The sequence below is a fragment of the Quercus lobata genome, chromosome 1 (assembly GCF_001633185.2).
Source record: "Quercus lobata isolate SW786 chromosome 1, ValleyOak3.0 Primary Assembly, whole genome shotgun sequence".
Classification (NCBI taxonomy): domain Eukaryota; kingdom Viridiplantae; phylum Streptophyta; class Magnoliopsida; order Fagales; family Fagaceae; genus Quercus; species Quercus lobata.
In genome coordinates, this window is record NC_044904.1 from 6,286,596 (window position 1) to 6,305,517 (window position 18,922).

Consider the following 18,922-nt stretch of genomic DNA (forward strand, 5'->3'; position numbering starts at 1 on the left):
TTAATTATTATTAGAGCTGCGAATTAAGTAATAAAGTCTCTAAAAGGGATTAAGGATATATATATATATATACACAGAGTTATCCTTCAAAAAATGAAATTTAGGCATGTAATCTAGGACTAAAAATGTGTATGACCCAAAGAAAAGAAAAGAAAGAAGAAACGGCTACAAAATGTGGACAACTGAAAGTTCAAAGTTGCATTAAAATCCAATCAAAGTCTGATTGTGTGGTCCTTATTGTGGATTGGGAACTCCCAAAAATAGAAAGGAGTAAAGGACCATTATATTCCCATTTTTTCATACTTTATGTCTCAAAACTCTCTTGAAAATGGATAAACGTCTTTTGAATTTGCTTTCTACCCCAATCAAGATAATGCACTCTCAGAGTTCCTACTAAATGAGAACAAATTTGGTTCTCATAGGCAAACTAGTTAACAATAGCGTGTTATCATGGCCATGAGATTTTTCAACGTCCCATTTCTCTATATATATAAGTCCTTAGCCCTTCCCAATTCTTGTGCAGCAATTGTGTACTTTCCTTCACCATCATATAGACAAATACTCACACACACAAAGTTCCTTAGTAAAAATGTTCATAACACAACTTCACCAGTCACATTCCTCTCAAAATCCATTCCTATTGCAATTGCACAAGACATTCATTGAGGGCAATTGCAATGGGAAAGGGAATGGGAATGCTTCACGTATAATCTCAGTACACCACTCATTTCATAAAAAGGCCAAATATGTTGGAGTTCACTCCATGGCTAGTAACATAAAAGCTGTAGCAAGCACTACTGGAGAAGAGGCCAGTTCTGTGAAAGCCATTGTTATTGTGAAACTTACTATTGGTGGATTACTTTCAAACCCTAGGATAGACCGAGGGCTAGATGATATAAAAGATTTGCTTGGTGAAACACTCGTCTTGGAGCTTGTTAGTACAGAGCTCAATCCTAGTAAGTGCTGATTCAACGATAGTATAGAAAGAATTTGTCGTTATTCCTACATAGTTCTCTCTCTCTTTCTTTTTGAAAAAATATTAGCTCATGAGATTGTTTATGAAACATCTATATTTAAAAGGTATTTGGAAGCCCATGGCTCCTTCAAATATAAGACAAGTGCTACATGAAAGATGAAACCATCTTATGAGATACTTTTTCTTTTGATGAATACCATAACTTTAATTCAAATGATATTTCTTTTTTCAATAAGAATAAGTAGAAGGTAAGGTGATTGTGAGTTCAAATTTTATTGAATGAGTCATGAGTGTGTCTTACTAATAAAAAAGTCCATCTTTTTGTCCAAAAAAAAAAAAAATTCCCACATATAACAATCATATTCAAATATATAGTCCAAATAAGCTTCATCTTTAATTGATCAAAAACACGAAAAAGGACACTAAAAGTCAAAAGCTTGTATAACACATCATTCAAAAAAGCTTGAAGTGGCTAGTCCCTACTTAATTGATCTGATTCCGCAATTATAAATTCTTACATTTCTACCCCACCAAATATATATGGTATACCATGGCAGCCAAAATAAGGTTTAGAACCGAATGCTTCAACTACTCTTTACTTTTGAAATTGGAATTTGCTAATTTAGCTCAATATTCCAATCATGATTTGGTCTTCTAATTACATATATTTGTTGAGAAGAACATTTTACAATCACATAGTGATTGATGCAGTCAAAATGTATATGGCAACTTTTCTCCATTCTGCTTTTACAGAATCCACATAACATATTTCTACCATATCCTAACTTTCAAGTTCATCTTTTAAGTATTGAGCCAACAAATAAACATGTTTACGCACAACTTTGGAAAACCATATTAGTTTCACTAAATGTTCACCACATACTAAAACTATGTACAAACTCCGACATTCTCACAAAACTAAACCCCCCAATACAGCCGGTCTTTCTTGCTCAAATAATAGACAAACTCTCAATTCACAAACGTAGGTATTATTTAACCTCAAAAGAACTATTAAAATAAAAACTTGAGGCAATTTTCGACATAAACACAGAGTATACTTAGAGTTTGTTTGAGATTAGATGAAAAGTTCAACTTATTTGATTTTTTAGCTTCTTTTTTATACTAGTCATGAGTCTTATTGCACTTTTTGGTATTATTTATAGGTTTCATTGTACTATTCAGCTAGTTTTCAATCTCAACTAAAATATGTTGTTCCCAGACAGACTCTTAGTGCAACTTTTGTTGACGTTAAACCACTTAATATATATTTTATTTTATAAACATTTTGAAACTCTTATAGTCAACCATGATTAAAGTTACCCATTTTATTTATTCTAGACATGCACACCAAATTGTATATAAATAGAATGTTATTTATTATATATAATAATATGTAAATTGATATTTATGTATAATTTTAAAATAAAACAACTTGAAAATTAAAAATTTTATATATAATATAAGTATTGATCATTGATCAACAACTTGAAAATTAGACATTAAATATTTTGCAAACTTGGCTTATGAAGAGTATAAGAAGATAAGGTAATTAATCCAACAATGAATTTATAAAAAAGCTTACTATAAAATTATTAAAGGATCATGTAAAATTAGAAAGACATGTTGTAACTTAAACCAAACACACACTCATATTGTGATATTTATGTAACTCATTCTTTGCATAATGATATAATATGGATTTAGTGATATTTCCGTAAACTATATGTAATATATTTGACTATTTTGAAGATACTGGATTAGAGAAGGATACAATTAAAGGATATGCACACAGGACTAGCCAAGAGGAGGCAGAGGTGAAATATGAGTCCAGTTTTGAAGTTCCGATAGATTTCGGGCCGATTGGGGCTGTTTTTGTAGAGAATGAGCACCACAAGGAGATGTATCTTCAGGATATTATCCTTAATGGCTTCCCTAATGGTCCCGTTCGTGTGAACTGTAATTCATGGGTTCATTCAAAATATGACAATCCTCAAAAAAGAGTCTTCTTTGCAAACAAGGTCCACCTCTCTCTCTCTCTCTCTCTCTCATAAGCATATTTTATACGTACATATATACAAACATATAAATAGGATATAAACTCGAACTAAGCATCATATTTACAATTTTATTCACAAATATATTATTATATTTGAATTTGGTTCATTTAATAATTGAGTTTAAATTTTAGCTTGACATTGGTTTGTTGATTAAATAAATGAGAATAAATAATTTTATTATTATTATTTTTATTACATTAAATACGAATGGGTTATAAATAGGCCTTTATATATATATATATATATTTTTTTTTTTTTCCTAAATTTAATATTTAATAATAATGGTAATTATTAATAGGAATATTTATGGTTGTATTAGTATATCGACCTAACTATTTTTATTATTTAAGAAATTTTGACATGACTATTCTAGTAAAGGTTTTAAATATAAAATAATTATTTTGATATATATATAATAGAATTTAAAATTTGTTATATATATATATACACATATATTATATAAATTATAGATTATAAGTAACCCTACAGAAGGTAAGCGTATAACAAAGTTAATTTAAGGATTATCAATTTCCCATATACTAGATTCTTTTAAAAAAAAAAAAAAAAAAAAATCCATACACTATGTAAGTGCAAATGGTCCTTTCATTTCACACAATTTTTTTTTTTTTTTTTAATAAAAGAGGTGGTCCTTTTATTTCACAGAATTTTGTTTTTTAAAAAAAAGTGGTCCATTTCTTTTCTTTGCCATCATTAATATTGAATGGTCCATTTCGAAATATGTCTTCATGATTGGACTATTTTCTGAATTCAGTTTTTAAAATTAACCAAGTCATAGAATAATAAAAAGCCAATTAAACAACCACAATTGTTATTTTTTTTCCTTAAATTTTGCATTCCATATCTTTCTTAATTATTTTTGTAATAAAGACAAAACATCACAGCCAAATGTGTGTGTCTTTTCCTGGGATATGTGAGTCATAAGGATAGAGTACAAAATTTAAGATTTCCCATATCTCTTTTCCAGCTAATAGTCACAAATTTATGATCCGACTTTTCAGTGTATCATCTTCAAAATTATCCACGCACTTGAAACACCATGGTTGAATATCATGCATAGGATCAACCAATGAAAAAAAGATGAATGCCAAGCATAGTTCTAATTATAACCATTTGCATTATTCTAGCGAGATGTGGTCTAGCATAGACTTTGATCCAAGGCTTTTAGAGGAAAAGTAAAAAAAAAATTCATGCATGTCAATGGTAACTTAACATATATGGGCACATTTGTATAAATTATTGGAAAAATGTGTTCTAAGTTTAAAATATTTTCCTCGCTAATATTCATCGCCAAAATAGATTTTGTTGTAGTGAATGAGCGTTTGTAAAAAAAACTATGAAAAGTTGTGGTTGCAAAATAGGGTTTTGAATTTTAAAAATGCTATTTTAATCTCCCAAAATGCCTAACTAAACAAACCCTATATTGTGTTCTTATATTAAGACTTTCCTATTGATTTTTCTTTTGGATTGTGGCATCGTATATGTTTGGTTGTGGAGTAGTCATACTTGCCATCACAAACACCAAGAGGACTAAGGAATCTAAGAGAAGAAGAGCTTGGGATTTTACAAGGTAATGGCCAAGGAGAGCGCAAGAGTTTTGAGAGGGTGTATGATTATGATACGTATAATGATCTTGGAGATCCTGATAATAGTGTAGATCTTAAAAGACCAGTACTTGGTGGCAAAGAGCACCCTTATCCTAGACGTTGTAGGACTGGGCGCCCTCGGTGTGATACAGGTACCAAATTACTATATATATATATATATATATATATATATATATTCAATTTTTACTCCTTTTGCAGGATTAATGGCCATTGAATGAGACAGAAGTGTTGGAAATATGACACTTGGATATTGTCAATGTCACCTCCAATCAATGAAAAAATGATTAAGATCATTATCTTATCTTCTATGTTTCTTTTCTATCAATGACTTCTCAAAGTATGCATCTGACATATAGCAGGTAACCTGTCATGTAATATGTTCCTCTCTGCCTCTGGCAACATATTTCTAAAAAGATTCATTAAAACAAAAATAATGAAGGCCAGCCTTCTTTGTTGCCTGGGTGGCGCCACGTTTGAAAAACATTATAAATTTATAATGGGTCCAACTAAAGGCACACATTAACCATCTATTTTGAAATTTTTTTTTATGGAGAATTAAAAAAATTGTCAAAATAGTTAATTATTTTTTCGTCTTTTCATAAAAAGTTTCTTAAAATGGTTTACTAATATATGTCTTAAGGGTACACGTTAGTAAATCCCATTGATAATAATGAGATATAAGTAGGATTTTGGATTTTCTTATATCCAAGGGTTTTAGAACATTATAAATTATAAAATAAAAAAATAAAATAAAAACAAAAAACAAACAAATGGAATGAAATAAAATATTGTTACCCTATAAATTTAACCATTTTCCAGTTAACTTATCGAAGTAATTGACTGGGTGGTAGACAATTACTTTTATATAGAGTCAACACTTACAATAAACTATTTACTTTAACAAGTTGTGCTAAAATTTATGTAATAGACTAACTCTTTATTTTCTAAAAGTCTCTTTGAGATGTTTACAGGGTTTTTTCATTTTTTTTTTTTTTAGGGTTCAAGAAACAAAAATTAAATATAATAAAACAAAATAAATTAGCATAAAAGTGTAAATTTAGCCCTTTCATTCATATATTTGATCCTAACCTATGAACATTAATTGTGCTATACATACATAGATCCATTGTTTGAGAAAAGGGGGAGCAATATTTACATTCCTAGAGATGAAGCCTTCTCAGAAGCAAAGCAAATAGCATTTTCAGCAAAGACTGTGCGCTCAGCGTTGCATATAGTAATACCAACCCTAGAGGCTGCAATCATCGACAAAGACCTCGGATTCCCCAACTTCGCGGCTGTGGATTCACTTTTCAACGAAGGAGTTAAGTTGCCTAGTCTCAAAAACGATAACAAAGGGTTTCTCAAAACTCTTTTGCCCCGACTAGTCAAGGCTATAACTAATACAGCAGACGATGTGTTGCGCTTTGAGGCCCCAGAAACAATGGACAGTAAGAAAACAAACTCATATGCTATCTTTGGCATTGCAATTTATATTTCTGTTACTCTTTCTCCAATTAATTAAATGCTTTTTGAGCATGTAGGAGACAAATTCTTTTGGTTTAAGGATGAGGAATTTGCTAGGCAAACTCTTGCTGGTGTCAACCCACATAGCATAAAGTTGGTCACGGTATGATAAATTGACATTTACTTCCAAAGCATTGAGCATAAGTGTCCATACTCCTATGGTATGGTGGGCACATATAAACTTTTTTTTTTTAACAATATATACAACCAAAACAAAAGATCGAAGTGTCCCACTACACTGTTAAAATGATATCTTGTGATTAATATATAATAAAATAGTGTTAGTGATGCGTTCATATGAAATTGATGTTTATCTAATAAAATAGTGTTAGTGATGCGTTCATATGAAATTGATGTTTACTCTAATGATAACGTGTTACCTTAACAAATTGGATGTGAGAAAAATTGTCTTAAACATTGCTTGTAAAGAAAAAAAAAATCAAAGTCAATTGCCCCTAAATGAAAAAAATATATATATCAATATATATATATATATATATAAAATCAAAGTCAATTGCCCCTAAATGAAAAAAAAAAAATATATATATATATATATATATATAATCATGAGAGCACATATATTTGCATAAAATTTTAAATTACAATTGAGATTAGGAAAAAAAAAACTATTATTATAATGAAGTATTTTTATGCTAGGATGATGATCATACATATGTAAAGCAATACATGAATATCATGCAGGAATGGCCATTGAAGAGTAAACTTGATCCTAAGATCTATGGACCGCAAGATTCAGCAATCACTACAGAATTAGTTGAACGAGAAATGAGAGGCTTAATGACTGTCAAGGAGGTAGCATATATAACTGATACACACTATGACCATTTATATATTGATTTCTTTCTCACATAAATTTGCATACATGCTAGGCCATAAGTCAGAAGAAGTTGTTCATTATAGATTACCATGATCTATTTTTACCATATGTGAGTAAAGTAAGACAAATTGAAGGCACAACTCTGTATGGGTCACGGACACTGCTCTTCCTAACCCCAGATGGCACATTATGGCCCCTAGCCATTGAGTTGACTCGGCCACCAATGGATGGGAAGCCACAATGGAAACAAGTTTTCACACCTTGTTGGGATTCTACAAGTGTATGGCTTTGGAGACTTGCCAAAGCTCATGTCCTTGCTCATGAGTCTAGTTATCACCAACTAGTTAGTCACTGGTATGTTCCACTTCTAAATTTTGTTTACTATTTGTTATAGACACAATATTTTTTACTTTTTCATCATTGTTTTTATTATTATTATTATTTTATACAAGATAGAAATTCTACTTTAACCTAATTTAATTGTATACGTGTGTGAAGCTCTTTTCTAGATACTTGAACTCCGACCTTTTTGCTCTCCTTCCCACACCCCACAAGTACTTATTCTTGTGGAATGACTACCGCACCAAGAAAGCGTGGTGGTTCATTATTGTTAATATGGTCTATCATGATTGGAGCAACATTACATTCCCTTGAATTCACCATTGAATAATTTTTATTACGCATCAATCACAAAAGGCCATTTCAACATCTAATCTAATCTTCAAATAGAAAGAATCTTTTTCCCTAAATTTAGGACTTTGGCGTCTTCTTTCTTTATATTATCATACCATCTATACTGAAAGGACTAGAAATTCTTTTGCAGGCTAAGAACTCATTGTGCTACAGAACCATATATCATAGCCACGAATAGGCAACTCAGTGAGATGCACCCAATCTATAGATTGTTGCACCCACATTTCCGATACACTATGGATATCAATGCTCTTGCTCGAGAAATACTCATCAATGGAGGAGGGATCTTTGAGAAGTCATTCACCCCTGGAAAATACTCCATGGAGCTTAGCTCCTTGGTCTATGACCAAGAGTGGCAGTTCAACCTACAGGCACTACCAGCTGACTTAATTAGCAGGTACTTTGATAACTAACCTTTCATAAACAAGCAACAATTTAAGTCATGATTTCTTATGATGTTGTCCATCTAAGGTTTATTGTACAATTCCTAAGTCCTAACACTACCAATTTGTCAACACATAATAATTCTTCTCTTTGATTGTTTAGCACTAGTATGACTTAATCATTTTCAACTCATTTGACTAAATTAGACACAAATTTTAAAATTTCACTTTTTTCTAAATATAATTGTACCTTATCATTTTTTTTTTGGTAATACATACATACTCCCTCCTCTCACATTAGGAGCAGGTCCTATGGTAGGACCCATATGTGGGGCCCACTTCTCATGTGCAAAGAGTGAGCATTGCTCCCGAATTAACTAATAATTTTCCTTTTTTCATTGCTTGAATGCAGGGGAATGGCTGTTGAAGATCCAACAGCTCCACATGGCCTAAAGCTCACAATTGAGGACTACCCTTATGCCAATGATGGCCTCCTCCTTTGGGACTCCATGAAAGAGTGGGTGAGTGACTATATCAATCACTATTACCCTAACCCAAGTCTTATAGAATCAGATCAAGAGCTCCAAGCATGGTGGACAGAGATTAGAATGGTAGGCCACGGTGACAAAAAGGATGAACCATGGTGGCCAGTCCTCAAAACCCCAAAAGACCTCATAGAGATCATCACAACAATAGTATGGGTGACATCAGGACACCATGCAGCCGTGAACTTTGGACAATATACTTACACGGGCTATTTCCCTAACAGACCTACTATTGCTAGAACTAACATGCCCACTGAAGACCCTTCAAAAGAGGCTTGGAAAACCTTCTTGAAAAAACCCGAAGGTGTACTTTTACAATGCTTCCCTTCACAAATGCAAGCAACAAGAATGATGGCTGTTATGGACATACTATCAAGTCATTCACCAGAGGAGGAGTATATAGGGGAGAAAATAGAGCTAAAATGGGCTGAGAACCCAGTTATAAAGGCGGCTTTTGAACGGTTTAGTGGGAGGTTGATGGAGCTTGAGGGGACTATTGATGAGAGGAATGCAAACAAGGATTTGAAGAACAGAAATGGAGCTGGGGTTGTGCCATATGAGCTCTTGAAGCCATTCTCACCTCCTGGAGTGACTGGAAAGGGAGTTCCGTATAGCATTTCCGTTTGAAGTTGAAATATTGTATTGTCATAGATTACCTCAAATTCCAACACATTTCAAACTGAAAATTATAAGAATAAGAGGGCCAAATAATTTTTTGTGTAACTACAATAATTTCACATATGTTGGTGACAAACTAGAGCATTACATCATAGATACATTGGTACTGTTAGAGAATTAAAGGCTTTGCTCCTAATAAGGGGCTTCTTTCAGCACGAATTTTTTTTTTTTTTTTTTTTTTTTTTTTTTATGCAAGAAGTCCAGTGAGTCATAACATATTTCACAACAAATTTTACCAGTGTTGATATAACAACTTATTAATACTAGATAATAAAGTGTTGTCGATGATAAGCTTATATAAGAATAAAATTTTCAACTCAACAAATGGGAGATTTGTTGTAAAAAAACATTATATATGTAATTAATTATACAAAAACATATTTTTGGTTCCTATATTTTGGGGCTCTTTATATTTTGATCCTAGAGTTTTTGTGCTTATTATCACTTTTGTCCTTACCGTCATCTAGTAACAAAAAAAAACTTATATGATTGACAGATTGCATTGTTGACACAAATAAAGATGATATGACTAATAAAATGATAATAATAATAATCATAAAAAATGTGTTTTACAAACATATGCTCTTAGGGCATACCTTACTAAATCAATTTAGGAAAATTTTTATAGAAAAATGAAAAAATTACTAATTTTTTTGACAACATTTTAAATTTTCCATAAAATATTTTTAAATTTTTTTTATTAATGTATGCCCTACCAGACTCATAAAAATTTAATTAGCATTAAAAAAAAAAGTCAAATGTCAGCAAATAAATAAATAAACAAAATCCACATAAGATATAATTGCTCTCAGTGCCTATTTGATTCCATATATAATAGAACATACTATTTTTCAGAATCCTATATTTTTATCAACATTTTTTTTAAACTATTTTTATTAACACTATTTTTCAAACAAAATAAAATTAAAATAAGGTACACCAAAACCTACACATAGGATCTGTTTGGGATCAACTTATTTTGCTGAAACTAAAAACTTTTTGCTAAAAGAACTGTAAATAAAAGTAAAAGTTAATTGAAATAATACAGTATAACTCATAAATAGTACCAAAAAGTGCAGTAGAGCCCATGAATAGTAACAAAAATAAGCCGAATAGTAAAATAAGCTGGTCTTTTAAGCTAAAGCCAAACACACACATAATCACATAAACTCTTAATTATTGTTCTAAAAAATTAAAAAAAAAAAAAAAATCTTCTAGGTACACCGACACCAATTGACAGTTGATATGGTGTTCTAGCTCTACACTCTACACATGCTGATCATGCAGTTGTACCAACCGTGTTGGTGACTTGGTGTCTAGTTTAATCGTGCCAATCAAATCGTTACATTATTATTGTGTTCAAAATTCAAATTGGTGTTCAAGTGACACAGTTCTTAATTAATTTGACATGCCTTACTTTAATTTAAAAAGTATAAATTTTACTTTAAAATATTCGAATCGTCACTCACGGAGTAATTCTTAAAGATAAAACTTAAATATAGTACCTTAGGTACTGTTCTTTAAGTTTTTCTCTTAAGATTCAGTCATGTGACTATTTAATTAAAAAATATACTTTCATCTCATAAGGAAGAATCCACATGGTAGAATCTTAAAAATGATACCTAAGGAACAGCATCTAAGTACTGTATCTAAGTTTTACCCAATTCTTAAATATTTCCGGAGTATGGAGAATGATGCTCATTCTTCTCACATTTATGGTGGGGTACCTAAGGAAGAATACACTTTCATCTCATTAGGAAGAATCCACATGATAGAATCCTAAAAATGGTATCTAGGGAACAACACCTAAATACTGTATCTAAATCTTACCCAATTCTTAAATACTTCCGAAGTATGGAAAATGATGCTCATTTTTTTTACATTTATGGTGGGGTATACTCATTAAATTCATGATGAGGTCCACCATGAATGTAAGAGGAGGTAGCACCATTTTAACATTTTTTTTTTTTTTTTTTGTGTTGGGAGTACCTAAGAATTTCCCACCTCAAGAAGCCCACTATGAGAGGGATTAAGATCCAGATGCTAGTGCACTGTGCAATTAAGTGAAAAATGAAAAATGAAATGTAAAAGTGAAATTGTAAAAAGTTGAGGTTTAAAAAAATTTTATTTAAGGGTCGAGATTAAAAATGACTTTTGCAACTTTTAATCTTAGCCATTGATTACATATTGTATGGTGCAATAGCTTATCCCTATGAGAGACAGAGAAAGAGGTAGGGTTTATCTGGAATCTACTTATTTTGCTAAAGTTGAAAAATTTTTGCTAAAAATACTGTAGATAAAGGTAAAAGTTAGCTGAAATAGTACAGTGAAATTTATGAATAGTATCATTAAGTGTAGTAGACCAAATGAATAGTAGCAAAAATAAGTTGAATAGTAAAATAAGCTATCCAAACGGACATGTAGTTCGTGAAAATTTTGTACCTTTTTTAGTAGAGATAGACTTTATAATCCTGTTAGACATATATTAATAATCTATTTTATAAAACTTTTTATGAAAAATTGAAAAAAATTATCAAAAAAGTTAATCACTTTTTCACTTTCTCATAAAAATTTTTCTTAAAATAGTTTACTATATATGCTATGGGCATACATTAATAAAACCCTTATAAATTTTATAGTTTAGTTTGATGAGACAAGAGCAACAATTCCTTGACGTTTCAGAGACTGATTCCTCACGAGGTAACTTTATTATGGTGAGATTCAGTTGCTCATGACTTTCACGTAAATTCATTATTTGTTTTTACCACTTACAATTAGTCAATTAAAACAATTGTGGCAAAGGATGTATAAATGTGTGGGTCCTAAAATTATTCAATACAAATAGGGTCTTCCATTAATCAACTTATTGTTCCGCAAGAGTGCTTTTCTATTATTCCTATGACTGGCTACATATTCTTGGGCATTGCTAATCAGTTGATCAGCTGATTTAATTTCTATAACTTAGCAAAAATAAACTTTAAGTCTCAACCATTAGATAAAAAAATAGTAAAAAAATTTTATGAGTGGGAGGGGGTGGGAGGGGGGGCATTGCTAATCAGTTGATCAGCTGATTTAATTTCTATAACTTAGCAAAAATAAACTTTAAGTCTCAACCATTAGATAAAAAAATAGTAAAAAAATTTTATGAGTGGGAGGGGGTGGGAGGGGGGGGGGGTTAATTGCATACTGCAATTGCACCAGATCTCAATCCCTTTTGTGAAATTATGAGTCTTCTTTTATGGTTTTGATAAAAAATAAATTCCCCTTTCGTGGATTCTCATTTTTTTTTTTGATGATATATTTTACAACATAACTAATCATTTTTAATTTCTTCTATGTGCCAAACTAATTCAATTCAATATCCAATATATGTGTCAAAATTAATTAAATAAAAAAATGTCTTTCCAACTTTGTCAATGTCTATAGTTCAAAATGTTCTTGTAGAAAAAAAAAAAGTTCACAATATGTAAAAGGAAAGCATAGGTAAAAAAATGAATGATGAAGAAAATAAAGAAGCTTAGGAAAAAATAGTTCTTAATTAAAAAGTGCTAAAAAAATTCTTTAGGAAATAATTTATTCTTCATTAAAATTTATGTATAAATAATTAAATTTAACATACTAATTAATTTATATGTTTTTAAAGGAATATTATTATATTGTATATTTTTATATGTGTGTGTGAGAGTATGCATGCAGAGCAAATCAAATTCAACAAGGCTCTGGGCTTCAATGAAAAGTTTTCCAACCTTATCTTTCAATGCATCTCCACAATCCAATTCTCTCTTTTATTGCATGGTGGAATTTGTCAAAATTTTAATCCTAGCTGTGGCCTAAGGCAAGGAGATCTACTATCTCCATATCTTTTCATCTTGGAAGCAAGATTCTTATGAGACTTAGTTGATCAGAAAAATATCTCAACAATTAAAGTGGCCAGCACAGCTCCCCCCATTTCGAAACTTTGTTATGTTGATGATGTGATTATTTTCTGCAAAGCAAAGCACTCTGAACTAGTTAGCCTAAAAAATGTTTGGAAAAGTATTGCACTTGGTCTAGCCAGCTTATAAGCATAGAAAAATCTGGTGTTTTCCCATCAACAGGAATTAGTATTAAGTTTTTGCGCCAAGTAAAATCCTGCTGGGGTCTTAATTCCCTTCCTCAAAGTACCACTTATCTCGGAGTTTCCTTGTTTTTATCCAAGAACGAGTCCTATGATCTCAAGTTGGTGAAAGAAAGACTGGAGAGCAAGTTGAGTAGCTAGAAAGGTAGGAATTTGTCATGGGCAGGGAGAGCAACTCTAATTAAATTTGTGGTGCATTCTATTTCGACATATACTATGGCTGCCTTGCAATTCCCCAAGAATTTATACGATCAACTAGATTCAATGGTCTACAAGTTCTAGTGGGACCCTATAACGGAGTCAGGCCATTTTTGGACTCCTATTGCTTGGTCTACTTTATGTAGATCTCAGAAGGAAGGTGGTTTGGGTTTTATGAACTTTGGGATTTCAATCAAGCCATTCTTTCCAAACTAGTTTGGTGGATTTTGTCAAGTAAGAATTGTTTGTGTGTCAATATTCTAAAGGCAAAATATAAGGTAAGACACAATTAGTCAATTAAAATAATTGATCGTGATTGCACTGGATCTTAATCCCTTTTGTGAAATTACGAGTCTTCTTTTATGGTTTTAATAAAAAAATTAAGAACGAAGAAAACAAAGAAGCTTAGGAAAAAAGTGTTCTTAATTAAAAAATGATAAAAAAATTCTTTAGGAAATAATTTATTCTTCATTAAAATTTATCTATAAATAATTAAATTTAACATACTAATTAATTTATATGTTTTTTAGAACTGTTATTATATTGTATATTTTATATGTGTGTTTGTGAGTATGCATGTAGAGCAAATCGAATTCAACAACTTAGTAAATGAATTAAGAATTTGAGTATATTTTGAAATCAAGATAAAACAGAATGTGAATTGACTTATAGGAGAACAATATAATAATAAAATGGAAGCAGTCATACATCTAAGTTAAAACATGCTATTTCTCAAAAATAAAAATAAAAAATGGTTGAAATATGCTAAAACTCACCTATCATAAATTAATTAATCTGTTTAACGTAACTCAATATCAAACAAACTCTGACTTGTATTGTTAACTTATTAAGATAATCTCAACATAATTCTAACTCTGATAGAAGTGTTTTTTTTTTTTTTTTTTTTTAAATTTTAAATATATTAACATTGATTAGTTTGATGTTTATCAAATATAAATATTTTGCGCAATATTTTCTATGCATTACACAAGTAAATTGCCAGTAGTATAACAGTAAAATGGAAATATTGGACAAATTTTGACTCTAATGCTGCCATGTGGCCCGTGTCAGCTTTTGAAAACTTGTATTTTCCTATATATACGCATATATGTTTAAAAACTTTGTTAACAAGAAGGGACAGAACTAGAATTCGAAGTTGGGGGCAAAGTATAAACACAAAAAAAGTTTATGAAAATCAAAACTAACATCTACTCAAGTTTTGTCAAATTTCATCCCGTTTATTAACATTATAATCTCATATTTTCACAATTTGGATTGATACTGATTTAATCGATGGTAATTTTTTGGAATTTTGTTCGAAAATTTTCATGAATTAGGACATCAACACTAGAGGCAATGTTGCATTATCAGCTTCAAATTATTTGTAATTTTTTCTCTTTAAAAAAATCAAATATTATAGATAATTTTCCCATCATCAACCATTCAAATAAGAGTTTCATTATTTCCATATTATATAGCTCTATAGTTTCAAAATTTAATCCAAAAAATAAACCAAGCAAACATACCCCAAAAGCTACAACAGCATTAATGTTAATAAATTATTTTCTAAAAATAGTTAATAATTCATATAATAAACCAACAAACAAATGTTATCAATTAATAATATTTATTATTAACTATTGCACACATTTGATTCATAGTTCTCACAGACTTCATTTTTTGATTGCCAGTTTCCAGTTTTTCTATTCTTTTTATTTTTATTTTTATTTTTTATCTCATTTGTCCTTATCTGACAATCTCTTTTTTAAAATTCAAGAGTTAAGACTCAATCATTATTACAAAGGATAATTTCTTAAAAAGTACACAGTAAACTCACACACACAAAACACATTGCACTATTAGTCTATCGCAGTGGAAAAATATCTATTGCAGTGGCAAAATAGAGACAGAGAGGATAGACATCATACAATGCTATATTTTTTTCAAAATGGCCCCCGCTACCCTAACGTGGGTCCGTCTCAAGAAATGATTGCTTGAAGCACTTAACCATTATAACACCAGACCTGATTATAATCATAAAAGGCAAACCAACTGGTCCTATAGCAACAGTTCATCAGCAACGTTAAAACGTGGTGGTACGGACCAGATGAATTTATAGCGGCTTTTTTAGGATATACAACGATGTTTTGCAAGGGCCGCTATACTTCTCGTATTTTGTAGTGTTTAAATTCATCCTCTCTAATCAGCTTGAATTTTTAGGTAATGTGATGTGATAATTTCACTTAGAATGCATACAGATTGTCAACAACTTCAGGAAATTGCAGTAACATTAGCCTTCTCTCGCTGCAACCCTGTGGGCCTCTTGTTTTCGAAAAAGAAAGATAATATTTGATTCGTGTACTGTTGTTCTGATGAGCTTGCATAATGAACATAGCAATTCTCTCCTTAATAATTGTGGACATGCATGTGATATGACTCAGCTCCGAAAGTCATCTTTGACCACACAAGTTTGATCTGTACACCTTAGTGGAAGCACGTTTATTTACTTGCAGAATAATGGACACCGACACTTACCTAATATTTTTTTTTTTAATGAAAAGATCGATAATTTTATTCAAATAAAGGTAAATTCAATTCATCATGAGTTAAAGTTGACTCAATGAATTCGGAATTTTTCTTTACTCAAATTGTACAAAAATCTAAATTCCTAATATATTGAGTCAAAATATTTTCTGATTTATTACCTCAATTTAAATGAGAGGTAAATATTATTCCATGATGTTACGTTCCATACACATAATATTTTTATATTTACATTTTATGTCTTCATTTAACACATGCGATAATGATATGTGCCCCTGCCGAAAGTGCACGTTAGTGGGTGTACTATAATTAATTTCTTTAAAAGAAAATTAATTTTCATTTAGAAGAAGTAAACTAAGTTAGTTAATAATTATGATTTTTTTGTCTATATAGTTTTACTTTTTATCAGATGGCAAAGAAAATGAAGTCCCATAAAGTTCAACATTGGTTCATATGAGTCGAGCTCAAGTTCATACATAACTAGTCTATGTGTTTAAATTTAGTTCATTTTATTATAAAATAAATTCGAGCTTAAACAATTTGATTAATAGTAATTTCCTCATATATGTAGTATATACTGCAACTAAAATTTTGACCTCTTCACAAATTTATTTTAATAATTAAAGATTAAATTATAACTAAAATTATTGTTTTTGAGTTAATTAAATAGAATAATTTTCATTGATAAATATATAAAAATATATATTCACCAACCTTGTATTATTAGAAATTATATATAATCTTTTACAAAAAACTGAACTATTTATATTATCAATATTATTTGCTAAATAAACATAAACAAATTTTTTCTCTAATTGAATCCGAATCATTAATAATCGATTTGGCTCATTTACAATGTTGGGAAGACATCATAGATGTCTATAGAACTCAATCATTTTCCTTTTTCTAATTTTTTTTTCTCCTAGTTTATTTTCCTTTTAAAATTCTTTTCAATATTTTTCAACCGTTAAACCCTTCAAGCAGACGTTTTGTGCTTTTTGATTCCAATGGGAGTTAAAATGCAAGTAATATAAAATTTTACTTTATAAAATGTGAATTTGACACTCTCAAAACAGATGATGATATTTCATTTTGGATTGTCTCAAAACATGTGAATGAAAACATAAAGGTGCGCAGTGTGTCATTTCATGCATGTTTATTGGTGTAGAATTAAAGCAGACCTAGATCTACAGAAGTTGGTCCAATAATTAATCCTTACTAATTATTGGTGCAGATTCTGCAGAGTGCCTCCCATATGTTGGACCATTCCTGTTCGGCGCCTGACACCTTCATGATTAATTAGGATTTTCTTTTTTCTTTTATTTTTTCTTTTCTGAATATATATGTCCACCAATCTCATGGGCCACTCGCTTGGGAATTGTTACTTTAAGAAAAAGTGTCTTAGGCTGTATTTGGCAATATCTAAAATATTTTTTAAATGTAAAATATTTCCAGCTGAAAAAAAATAATATCCAAATCTGGATCGATAATAGTTATATTGCTTCTAAAAATTTCAAGTCTCAACTGGAGCTATCAGAAGGTACTTTATTTTTTTACGGAAATTCAGAAAGTACTTTTTTTTTTTTTTTTGTGTGTTGATAAATTCGGAAATTACTTGAAACCAATGTTATTAAATTCGTTCATTTTTGGCCGGAATGGCCGGAATATTTCGTACCGGGATGCAATATGGAATAGTAATACCAACTGTTCTACCTCGAGTCCAATTCCGACCAGTTTCGAGTCATTTCGGCCATTCCAGTCAATTCCCCCCCCCCCAAAAAAAAAACCCTTAAACTAACACAGCATATTTCCACCTAGAACTGATCGCCTGAAGAAGTTCAAATCAGATCTGCTACGAAGCTACCAAATGATTTGAAAAAAACGAAAAACAAAGGAAGAAGAAGAGAACAGAAATTTAAAGCAATTGTGGAGGAAGCTTAAATTTTAGCTACGTTTGAAACTTTCTTCTTCAATCCTGCACTTAAAGTTCTGGTCTGGGTCTCTGAAACTTTCCAAGAAGTACTTCTATAAGTGTAAAAGTAACCGATGGGAATATGAAACAAAGAATAAAGAGTGGAGGAGAAAGTGTAAGTCATTGCACGTGGGTGATGGAGTGGGATTAGGTGAAAAGGTGAAAAGGGGCTTCCTAGAAGCTTCCTAGTTTATAAACATTAACATGTTTATTTATAAAAATACCCAAATTTGAATTTTAAAATAATCAATCTAATCACTTTATTATTATAGTAATATTTCTTTTAAAACACTATGTTACATTCATTAAATGATGATATTACATTTATAAAATTTGGCTTAAGAATGGCAATGAGTAATAACATTTTTTTTTTATTAATTACTAATATATATATATATATATATATATAAAGTGGTAATTTTGAAACGGTCTAAAACAGTACGCCGAAATAGGCTAATACCGAAATATTTTGTTCCAATATACAAATTGAAATGGGTACTGAAACAGTATTCATAACATTGCTTGAAACACAAGAAGTTAAAATTTCATCTTGATTTTTGCACCATTCTCGATCCTAGGTTGGCTTCCATTATATAATTTTACAATTATATTAATACTACACATTTTTACGTACATTCTGTCACAATTGTCTTATGTGACTTACTGTAATTGATTGTCTGTCATTATTACATGAACTAACTATTTTTTCTCCACTAACAGTCTGTCACATAAGAAAATGTGGAAAATGTATATAATAATGTGTAATACTAGA

At 30.5% G+C, this 18,922-nt stretch overlaps 1 protein-coding gene across 1 annotated transcript; it reads left to right on the plus strand.

Moving 5' to 3' along the window:
• Window positions 1–421: 421 nt before the first annotated feature.
• LOC115976234 (linoleate 13S-lipoxygenase 2-1, chloroplastic-like) lies at window positions 422–9,436 on the plus strand. The gene is made up of 9 exons (XM_031097406.1): window positions 422–956; window positions 2,726–2,994; window positions 4,552–4,789; window positions 5,780–6,106; window positions 6,200–6,285; window positions 6,885–6,995; window positions 7,073–7,374; window positions 7,844–8,110; window positions 8,509–9,436. Exons 1-9 carry the CDS (start codon window positions 590–592, stop codon window positions 9,266–9,268), a joined length of 2,727 nt encoding a protein of 908 aa, XP_030953266.1. The 5' UTR covers window positions 422–589; the 3' UTR covers window positions 9,269–9,436.
• Window positions 9,437–18,922: the final 9,486 nt, after the last annotated feature.